Source organism: Alligator mississippiensis, unplaced genomic scaffold (assembly GCF_030867095.1).
Source record: "Alligator mississippiensis isolate rAllMis1 unplaced genomic scaffold, rAllMis1 scaffold_21, whole genome shotgun sequence".
NCBI lineage: Eukaryota > Metazoa > Chordata > Crocodylia > Alligatoridae > Alligator > Alligator mississippiensis.
This window is the reverse complement of record NW_026775376.1, coordinates 335,121-345,738: the sequence shown is the minus strand read 5'-3', so window position 1 is coordinate 345,738 and position 10,618 is coordinate 335,121. Positions and strand designations below refer to the sequence as shown.

At 56.8% G+C, this 10,618-nt stretch overlaps 1 protein-coding gene across 3 annotated transcripts; it reads left to right on the top strand.

The window, feature by feature from the left end:
- The first annotated feature begins 1,098 nt into the window (after positions 1 to 1,098).
- On the top strand, positions 1,099 to 10,056 carry LOC109283940 (uncharacterized). 3 transcript variants are annotated; one of them, XM_059720179.1, is made up of 15 exons: positions 1,099 to 1,192; positions 2,251 to 2,339; positions 3,070 to 3,238; positions 3,649 to 4,160; positions 4,590 to 4,705; positions 5,038 to 5,160; positions 5,586 to 5,665; positions 6,095 to 6,197; positions 6,296 to 6,391; positions 6,673 to 6,780; positions 7,104 to 7,239; positions 7,821 to 7,915; positions 8,116 to 8,268; positions 8,837 to 8,984; positions 9,419 to 10,056. In XM_059720179.1, the coding sequence occupies exons 4-15, from the start codon at positions 3,650 to 3,652 to the stop codon at positions 9,562 to 9,564; spliced, it is 1,815 nt and encodes a 604-aa protein (XP_059576162.1). In that variant the 5' UTR covers positions 1,099 to 1,192; positions 2,251 to 2,339; positions 3,070 to 3,238; position 3,649; the 3' UTR covers positions 9,565 to 10,056. The 3 variants fall into 3 exon arrangements, with proteins under 3 accessions (XP_059576162.1, XP_059576161.1, XP_059576160.1); XM_059720178.1 differs by having other exon boundaries at positions 2,251 to 2,953; XM_059720177.1 differs by having other exon boundaries at positions 2,251 to 3,238.
- The last annotated feature ends 562 nt before the right edge of the window (positions 10,057 to 10,618 follow it).

Below are 10,618 nucleotides of genomic sequence, written 5' to 3'. Positions count from 1 at the left end.
TGACCCCTGCCAGTTTTGACACTCTCTGCCGTACACTACAGGCACAGAGCAAACACATAACACTGTTTACACTCTCTGTTTTACATAAATAGCTTAATAATTTCTGCAGTGCAGCCCATTTTTTTAGGCTTAATTTTCATGGTGACAATATCAGCAGCAAAGCAGCACTTCACCATGCATCAGCAGATGTATGACAGATAGCTCCACGGAGGTGATACATCCTCTCTATGCGGCATTGGTCACACTGGAGTTGGAGTACTGCATCCAGTTTTGGGCGCCGTACTTCAAGAGGGATGTTGATAGACTCGAGAGGGTCCAGAGGAGGGCCACTCGTATGGTTAGGTGCTTACAAGACAAGCCCTATGAGGAGAGACTGAGGGACCTGGACCGCAAGAGAAGGCTGAGCGGTGATCTTGTGGCCACCTACAAATTCATGGGGACGCAGCATGGGATCAGAGATGCTCTGTTCATCAGGGCGCCTCTTGGGGTAACAAGGAACAATGGTCACATACTGAGAGAGAGCGGATTTCGGCTAGATATCAGGAAAAACTTCTTCACAGTGAGGGTGGCAAAACTTTGAAATGGGTTCCCAAGGGAGGCGGTGCTCTCCCCTACCTTGGGGGTCTTTAAGAGAAGGCTGGATAGGCATCTGGCGGGGGTCATCTGACCCCAGTACTCCTTGCTGCCTAGGCAGGGGGTCGGACTCGATGATCTCGAGGTCCCGTCCGACCCTAGGACTATGAATCTATGAATCTACATCCTTCCCCACCCTGCCTTCCCCGCTGGCCCACCCCGCCAGGCAGGTGGGGGATTTCTGTCAAAGGGAAACTCCCATCTCCCCGACACAGGGCACCTCTTTCGAGACAATGAGGTCTCTCATGAGACACCCAAGTGGCATTGGCACCACTGTCATTGCTAATGGCCACCCACAAGTACATGTATTTATGCAGCGCCTCCATCTGAGGGAACGACTGCCCTGCCCACATGCAGGTCCATGCCAGGGGGCACGTGAGGGGCCGAGCTGGAAAGGGATGTGACCCTGGCGGACAGAGGGGCCGGCCGTGGTGGAGCGCAGCGTGGCGCGTTGCCGCGGCAGCGCTCGTATCATCGCGCCGGCGCCCGGGAGTTCCAGGCAGTTGCCGGCGGCGGCTGGAGCAGTGCTGACGGCCGCCCCGCGTCTGGGCAGGGACAGGTGAGCGGGACGTGGGGATGCTGCCTCTCTCCTGCCCTGCCGCGGCGCACAAGGATCCCAGGGCGGAGGCGTCTTGCCAACCTCGAATATCCGCGTGAGACTTCACTGACACACGGGACCCAGCGCTGTCCTGCTCCTGGGTGCCGGGTCCCAGGGACACCTCACCTGACTCAGTGGCAATGCGTAGGAGGCCTGTTTGCACCCGTGCAGACCCTGGTCGGACGTGCTCGCTGCTTAAGTGATGGGCAGGGGGGCAGGCGGGAGTGACGGTGCCCCCCCTGCAAGCGGTGGCCGATCACTGGAGCTGCTCCCAGAAGTGGCTGCAGCGATCGGCCGTGGGGGAACTCCCTCCGGGCAGCGATACTGTCTGCAGGGGGGACCCCCACACCCTGTGCTGCGAGACTGGTCGCAGTGGGGCACGTGTCCCCCCGACTAAGGAGGCACCAGTTCCCCATGACCTTACTTGATAACATTTCCACCAACTTCCCAGTCTCATGGGGCCTTGGGGTTTACTGGGACCTCATCTTGCAGTTTTTACTCAGCAAAACACCCCTTACATCCTTACATCAGTTTGAGAAAGGCCTGGACAAGTGGCTGGTCCCCTTTCCTACTCCTTTCTTTGGTTGCTTTTAAAGCCAGGCGAGAGGATCACCAAGCCGTGCTCAGCCTAGGTGGACCCCGCAGAAAGTCTGTTTCCGTTTCCTTGGTCTGCAGGAACCAGGACCGGAGCTTTCCAGGCCTGTTTAAAAAAAAACAGGACAGCCAAGTCTGTGCACCAGGCGAGGAGAACTCCTTAAGCGACAGGGGTCACAGCTCCAAATGATGGAGGTTTTCGTAGAAAATCCTCCTCCGCTTTCCTCCACATTTTCACAACCTCAGCCTCGCCCCTGAGCATGTAGCCTATTTCCATCATCTTGACCCACAGGCGTGTTGCTCACATGAGATCCTTCCTCACTGACCTCACTTCAGGATTCATTTCCCTGTTTAACTCAGGCTCAGGGTGCTTGAGTTTTTCATGCAAACTTGTAAGACTTCATGGCACTTTTGGTTTCTCATAGCGATTGCCTGACAGCGGCTGGAGAAGGACAACAAAGCCAGTCCAGAGGAGGATTTGTCCTAGACATCACTCAGCTGAGAGGGCGAGCAGGTAAGGCTCGGGTAAATGGACAAACCACCCTGAACCTCACATCCTTGTGGAGGTGGCAAGGAAGCGAGGGTCTCTTCTGATTTCAGGCCCAGGTCCTGCAGGTCAGAAACAGGTAAAGACTAATTCTGCATCCACAGAAGACCTGCCTTGAGAGTAACCTTTCCTAGCAGCTCCACATGTAGGAGGCAGGAGCTGGGCATGGTCCAGAGGCAACACTCTGAATTGGACAGGATAAGAAATGTTTGTGTTTTAATCCTGTGTGTGTTTCGTATCTCTGATTCAGACCGGTTTTTCCTCAACTGTGAACCTGAAGCCACCAAATGGTTCCTGATGCAGGGTCTCCTTCAGAGCCAGGATGGATAAGGCATGGTGCACAGCCAGTGTGGACAGGAACACTGGATGTCATTAGAATAAATGTAGCGTGAGATATATTGGTAATGCAGAGCTGGGCAATAGATCCTTTCCTGGGCATTGACAGGGATAAAGACCCCATAGGTAGGAGAAAGGCAGAGAGCAGCAGAGAGGATCCAAACGTCAACCTCAAAGGAGCAGGAGTTCAATCTGGTTTGGAGCGAAGGGCCAACGTGGGCAAGTCAGGGAGTGACAAGTCTCCTGTGAGTGGGGAAGCACTGAGGGAAAGGGCAGAAAAAAGGAGAAGTGCAAATTCTTGGAAGGGAAGGGGCTGTCTACAGGGCTATGGTCAAACCACCCTAGTGATGTGATCCTGTAGTCCCTTTTCACCTAGCGGACCTCACACCCACCGGCTACAGCTGCTAGGAAGCAGCGGAGGCTCCAGAGAAGAGCGTCAGGACCCCTCAGTGCCTGAGCCTCAAGCGGATCACAGCACACCCGGAGGGTCTGTGAGCATCTGCCCAGCAGCGCTCCATCCCCCAGGGCAAGTGAGTGGCCTTCAGCGTGCCCCTGCCAGCTTCACATATTGGCACATTTGGCTGGAGAATCAAAACCTCCACGTAGTGACGCAGCCCCTGGGGCTCTCCAAGGCCACCTGCAGGGTGTTTGGAAAGATCCCCAAGAGCGGACTCTCAACCCCTCCCCAGGCAGCACGAATGGGCTGCGGCAGTGGGAGGGAAGTGCATGTCCAAACCAACCGAAGGTCTTTGTCCCTGACCATGCAGCTCTCAAAGCCTGAGAGCCCTGGGACCAAAGCTGCTAGGATGGGGAGGGAAAAGCTGAGTGAGCTGCCTGTCTCCTGGACAAGAGAGACTGGCCCAGGTGGCCAGGGAGGGCAGACAGGTGGTTAGGGAGATGCTTTGATGTGTGGCTCACGACTGCTCCTGCTCCCTGCCAGGATGGACAGGCTGAGGCAGATGCTGAAGCACAGGACGACCAAGGTGTCCCCAGGGGAGGAGGTCAGCAGCAGGAGGCCTGTGCCAGAGGAGGAGAGCAGCCCAATTGGTGCAGTGGGCACAGTCAAGACCAGGTGGTGGGCATGCCTGCTGTGCTGGAGAAGGAAGCCCGCAGCTCCTGGAACAAAGACCGAGGAGGCAGAGGAGCCCTCTCGGAAAGCAGGGAGGTGGCCCCGGCTCCATCTGGGCAGGCGGGACCCAGCACAGACAGAGCACCAGGCAGGGCTGCCGTGCAGCTCTCCTCCCAGGGCACCCAGCCACCAGGAGCTGTGCCCTGATACCAGGCCAGAGGAGGCGGCCCCCTGCACTGTTATGGAGGGGGACCCAGCTTCCCCGGGGCAGGAGGTCAGCAAGCCCTGCCCGAGCCCCAGCCTCAGCTCCAGCTCCTCCCGGGGAGACCTTGAGAGCTCTGTGGAGTCCGGGAGCAACCCGCCCTATGGCACCACCATGAAAGGTGAGGAGACAGCCTGGGTGCCAAGAATCTGGGGGCAATGCGCTCACTCAGAACAATCCATCCATCCCCGGCATTACGCAGTTGAATCTTAGCCAGGACAAAGGGCCTGAGCCACACATCTCCAGTGATCCCAGTGTCACGGGCACCATTCCCTGCAGTAGGGCACGGTGGGGTTTGGCTTAGGGGGAACCATGGTCAGTGCAGGGGCCGGCACCTGCCCGGGAAGCAGGGACAGTCTGGTCCCTCTTAGTAATGGGGGCACGAGGTTGAAAATGCAGAGTCGATGCACGGGGAGGCTGTGTGATACTTGCTCTGGCACAGGGCCCTAGGCTCCAGAAGGAAGATGAAAGCATCTCTGCGCCCCCTCTGCTCCTTTACACCCTCCAAGCTGCAGCAATAGTCACCCTCTCCCTTTTCATCCTTGTAAAGTGATTCCCTACCGGCAAGGCGAGGAGGTGGAAGAAGAGCAGGAGGGTGAAGACCTGATGCTCCTGGAGGAAGAAGCCCTCACAGACATCATACTGCACCTCCAGGGCCAAGGAAAGGTAGGAAAATCCCCTAAGGGAACTGGCCCCCAGACCACCCTTGACTCCCAACATTCAGCCTTTATGGCAGTCATACCACATGAACCAAGGTCTCCCCAGTGGAGACACTCAGCCCACGGGCTCTGACACATCCACCTGTGTGCGCTGGTCTGACGGCCAGCCTCCCATCACAGAAGCTGCCTCTGCTTCTCACTCTGCTTCCCCAGCAGGAGACCAGTGCAAGGAAAGAGGGGCATCCAAGGGGTCTTAGTCCCACATTTGATTTGGACAGGATGGGAAGGTCCCTTGCCAACCCCCTGTCTTTCCTCCTATCCCGCTCCGGGGGGATGCAGGACAAGGAGCACGGAGAGCGCTTCCTTCTCGGCATCCCCACACTCTGCAGAGCCACCAAGCAGAGGGGAGAGGACACCCTGGAGCCGGAGACCTGCAAAGTGGTCCTGCTACAGAAGATCATGGTGAGCTTGGCCGTGCACTGGGCACTGTGGGGAGTGGGAGGGAGAAGAGACAGGGGCTCCCAAGGCCAGGAAGGCGGGGTGCACACAGGGGAGGGCAGGCATGCCCGGGCCTTGACGAGGGAGCACGGGGAAGGGAAATTCTGGGCTAAAGCCATACAGGACACTGAGCGAATCCTGCATCTGAAGGGCAGCTGAGGTGAGATCAGGGTGTGAGCGGTTGGGTCCAGGGGTAAGTGTGAGAGGGAGTTGGAAGGGGAGGGCTGGCCACGTTGGTTGCGTGGGTGCGAGGGAAATGTGGGAGGGGTCCTGCCATAGCGAGCAGGATCCATCATCTGCCTGTGCCTGGAGTACTGGGTGGTCTCCCCTGCAGGATGGGCCTGTGGCCTGTGGGGCCCTACTCTCACATGGTCCTTTGGGTCTCGCAGGGCCTGATGGAAACAGCGACACAGGATGAAGAGCCAAACTGGACCCTGTGCAATAGTATAGCTGCCATCTGCAGCCTCAGGTACTGGTGTCCCGGCCCAACACTTCCAGCCCCGATATTGGCTCTGGCATTGGTTGGAGTTCCTTGCCCACCCCACCCAAATCACGTGCCCCCAGTGGCTATTGTGCAATTTTGCAATACAGCATGGGCATCTCTTTCTCCTGACTGGAGAGCATTTCCCTTCAGGGGTGTCAGGAGGGCCTTGAAGAGAGAATAGCTGTGGGGGTCTTGCAGGTGGGCAGCAGGGTCACAGGGGCAGTGGGAGAGGGGGCTCTATTGCAGGCCTGATGCTGATGGGCTGGGAGACTTCAGATGGGTCGTAACCACATGTCAGCTCCTCCTTCCACTCTTGCCAACTGGTGCCAACTGCACCACCTCTGTCCAGCCCAGAGCAGTGCCCCCACCAGCCCCACAGAGCTCAGGCTCACACAGGCTCCTCTCTCCTGACAGCGAGCTGGAGCCAGCCCTGGAGCCAGCCATGGAGTCGTGCCTGCTGCAGACCACCCTGAAGATCTGCCTGACGTCCCCAAAACAGAACAGCCTTTATGTCAGGGTCAGTCCTCCTCCCCCTACACAGTCCTGCCCACCAGCCCCTGGCACGTGCAGCCCCAGGCTGCATGGTACTGAGCCTCGGCTATCCTTCCCCTCCAGACCAAACAGCAGAAGCACATGGAGGACCTGGAGGCCTTGCTGAGGAGCCTGTTGGCCACCGCACCCAGCTTGGACAGGCTGCAGTTCCTTTGGGAGGTGAGCACAGTACGGAGGAGCTGGGCTCTGGGGAGGGACAGCCTCAGTGCCCTGTGAGCTGCCCGAGGTTGTCCTCAGGGATGCATCCCTGCCCTGTCAGGAGAGAGACAGGTTTGGCCTGAGGCATCTGTATTGTCTGTACCAGGCCTGGAGAGCTCTTTTCAGAGCCTCGGACCATGCAGCAGATCCTCCAACCTCCAAGATAGGCTCGAGGCAGAGGAAGGGCATGGGCTCGTGGGTACTGCAGGGGCCAGTGGCCATTGACCTTGTTTCTCCCACAGCACCTGACATCCTGGCTGCAGTCTCCCGACACCATAGACAGGGCGAAGGCCATGAGAAGCAGCAGCGCCCTTCTCCGCTTTGCTGTTTCCCTCCTCCCGCAGTTTGAGGTAAGGGGTCCCTGGGCTCAGGGGTGCCTCCTGGGTCTTTTGAGGCTGCCATGTGATCACCATGCTCCAGGCAGTATCACATTTGGTCCTGGGCTTCCTGGAGCAGCAGGGCAGGGAGACCTCCAGGGAACCAGCTCGGGTCCCTTGGCTCCAGGCTGCGATGGGAACAGAGGGCTTTAGTGCTCTGGCTCTAGCTGTTTTGCCCTGACCTATCCTGCGGCATGGGGCAGCAGGAGATGGACAGAGACACCCAGGATGGGAAAGTGTGTGTGTGATGCAAGGTAGGATGCAGATGCATTCCCTTCCCCTCTCCGCCTTGTTAGGACTCGCCCAACATGCCCCAGATGGGTGACACCGCGGCCCAGCTGTGTCTGTCCCTCAGCCACCCAGCAGCAGACATCAGCTGCCAGGCCAGGGAGGGCATCTACCTGCTCGCCCAAATCCTGCTGCACCACAAGGGTAAGGAAGCCCGGCCAGGGTGCAAGACCCCTGTGGAAACAATCCTTCTGTCCACACACTGATCCCAGCTTGGGGACAAGGAGCTTCCCCTGCCAATGTTTGCCCACACCCAAATTAGTGTGCAAATGTACACCAGCCCTTTCACTCCAGAACCCAGTTTGGCCTCCAGCTAGGAAAATCAGCATGTTCAGGGTCTGACCTCGAATGTGGGGAAAGGAAAGATGCTGGGAGAGACATGGTGGGAAAGAGCCCCCGCTGGGCAGGAGCAGTAGCACAGACCACAAGCAAGAGCCTGGGGGTGTTGCCAGGGAAGTAACTTGGAGCAGCACTTGCCTTGACTGGATGCGGGCATTTCTGATATTTAACCCTGCCTAAACCAAGCAGCCAGTCCCAGAGCCCCCAGAACATAAAGGACGCAGGAAACCTAGGGAGCCGGGATCAGCACTTACGACCCAAAACGATGAAACCCTGCCAGGGCCCTGAGCTCGCTGTGCCATGCGGCAGTGTTGGCTCCACTGGGCAGACACCAAACACTGAAGCCACAATGCCAGCTCAGAGTAAGATCTTTCTGTGTGTCCTAGGCCGAGACATGCAGGAGGCAGAGGGGCTTCTCCATCTAAGCCGGGAACAGCAGAGCCAGGTCCAGAGCTACATGGACCTGGCCCGAGTCGGGGAGGTAAGGATGCTCTGCCCAGCCCTGACAAAGCTTAGGGTGTGGGGCTGTGTGTCAATAGTGGCTGTGTCCAGGGTTGTGGAGAAAGGCCTGCTGCTTCTCTGCAGCTCACAAGGTTCCTCCTACTGCCCTGGTGAGGGGCTGGCCTGGACATGGAGCCTGGCTCTGGGATATGCAAACACTTTCTGTCCCCTGGGTTTCAGGTGTTTCAAAAGATCTTATCAGAGGGGCAAAGGAGATCTTTCGTGCAGAGGGCACTTGCGGGGGTGCTGGACATCAACATGTGTGTCAGCCGTGCTGCGCTGATCCTCCTCTATGCCATGCTGGGGGAAGCCGGCTACCTGATCGGGGACAAGGTAAGCAGAGGGTCAGGCTCAGGGAGTGGGTGGAGGGGCACAGGGCTGCTCACCTCTAGGCCCCTTCATCCCATTGACACTTGGTGACCTGTGGAAACAAGTGTGAAAGGAAATGGGAACCCTAGCAAGTGCTTCTGAACAAGGAGTTTGTTCAGCTGTATGCTCAGGATGGCACCAGCCTGTCCCCTGCACAAATACGGCCCCTTCAGCTGCGTATCTCCAGCCAGGACCTACGACAGCATGTACATCTCCATCAGGAGAAACTGCCACTGCCTAGGTTAAGGGCAGGGCCCCTTCATGGCCTCAGGTCACCGCAACTGGACCGGGGCTATGGAGTCATAGAAGAGTAAGCCCCTCAGCCACTCTTCTAGGTCGAACCCTGCTCCAAGAAGGATCGTCCCTGTCTCAAGCAGCCTAAAAGAGTCTGTCTTAGAAGTTGTGCTTGATCCATCTCTTAGAGACGGGGAGGGGCTGGGTAAACTCTGTTGTTTTCTGCTGCTGTGACAACCCTGTGGCTGCCACCTCCCAGAGGCAAAAGAGTCTCTCACTGGCTGTTGTACCTTCACAGGAGGAAGAAATCCCCGCCAGGATCATGAGAAAGCTGCTGGTCATGAAGGGCTTCAAACAGCTGCCCAGAGAGCTGCAGGGCCACAGCCTGCTGACAAGCTCCTCCAGCACCCCCTCCCCTCTGCAGCAGCCCAAGTTCCCTTCTGCAGGTACCGTTCCCTCTCCTCTGCCCCTGCGGATCAGCGACCTGTGGAAAGAAAGATGGAGCCTCACGGCACCAACACAAATCTTCTCCCTTTGGTGTGTGGGGAGTTGTCCCCCCTGTCCCCAAAGACACCTGGCCTGGCATCAGCTCTCCACTGCGCCCCATTCCCTTCTCCTCCTGCCATTGCCAGGGCCCATTTCCTCCCCACCTGCCCGACACACCAGGCAGTGTGTGTTCATCTTCCCATGGATGAATGGGGCTAGAAAACAGATCTCCCTCATCCTAATGACTGCTGAAACAATTTAGGCGTTTGACTATGCCTCAAGCACAGGGCAGCCATACAGCCCATCACCATTAAGTCTTCTGTTTAGAAGACTTAAATTCACCAACGTGCATATCTGATCACCCTTTGCTTTTTCTCCTCCCTTACGGTGACAGCTTCAACCAACAGCGAGGCTGACAGCACCTCCCTGAGCAAATGCACCATCCAGAGCCTCACAGGCAGCAAGACAGCCCCAGAGGGAACCTCCAGCCCGGAACCAGCCACCACGCTAGGGTCATCGACTGATGTGAACACCCCTTGAATCAGTCAGAGCTACCCTTTCCCCAGAGAGACATCTGCCCGGACTTGAGAAGTTACTAGTGGGTGGAGACTTTGGCTTATTCTTCCACCCATTTTGCCCATCAAGGTGTTGGGGGCAAGGAACTGGTGTCATGAATTTCTGACCCCTCAGTTGCGGGATCCAGGTAGCTCTTGCAGTGTGTGTGGCATTTTGCAATCCCAGGCCTCAGGGCTTTTGCCGGTCGCCAGTTGGGGCCAGGAAGGAATTTTTCCCCCCGTTCCCCTTGAAGATCATACTGGCTGTGGGGGTTTTTTCGCCTTCCTCTGAGGCATTGGGGCACAGTGAGATCACAGCGGTGTCAGTTCTCCAAACAGCAGGACTTACTACACCTGGCCAAAACACGAATACTCCTTGGGCACAGGAGAGAGAAAGAAGCAGCAAATGCGGTGTCCTATCCATCATGTTAAATTGTTGTAGCATAATAAAGTAAATATTGTTTTCCTTTTCTGATAACTGTTGATTGCCCTTCTTCTTACTGGACATAACGACTGACCTACTGCCAACAAAGGAACTTCTTGATGCTGCCGATCTTCCTGTTTCTTTTTATAGGCAGTCCTAGCGGCCTTTAGGTTGGCTTGGACTTGGTGAATGGTCTTGAGGAGCTCCAGCACCACAATAACTGGTCAGGAGAAAGGGGCTGTGTGTTAGAAACAGATGAAGCCCATCAGTTACTAAAGAAAAGACAACTGGCTCTCCCATTGAGGCATGTTCCACATTGCTGCATGCTGTTCAGGCAGGACTAATAGTCCTGATAACTCCCAAAGCATCTTAGTTACTGCTTTAGGATCTGGTTTACTCATTCTGATTGCCGTCTGCTTGGGGGTTGGAGGGCAGTGTGCTGTTGAAAGGTGGAGGCAATCATCTAAGAAGTGGTCGCCCTTAGCTGAACATGGGGTGTGCTCTCGGACCCATTACGAGAACTGATATCGTCTTGAAAAGCATGTCATCAAAAGACATGCAGAGCAGAAGGGAGGCTGTAGCCTCTGCAGGTGAGAGCTGGGCTCAGGGTGGGAAG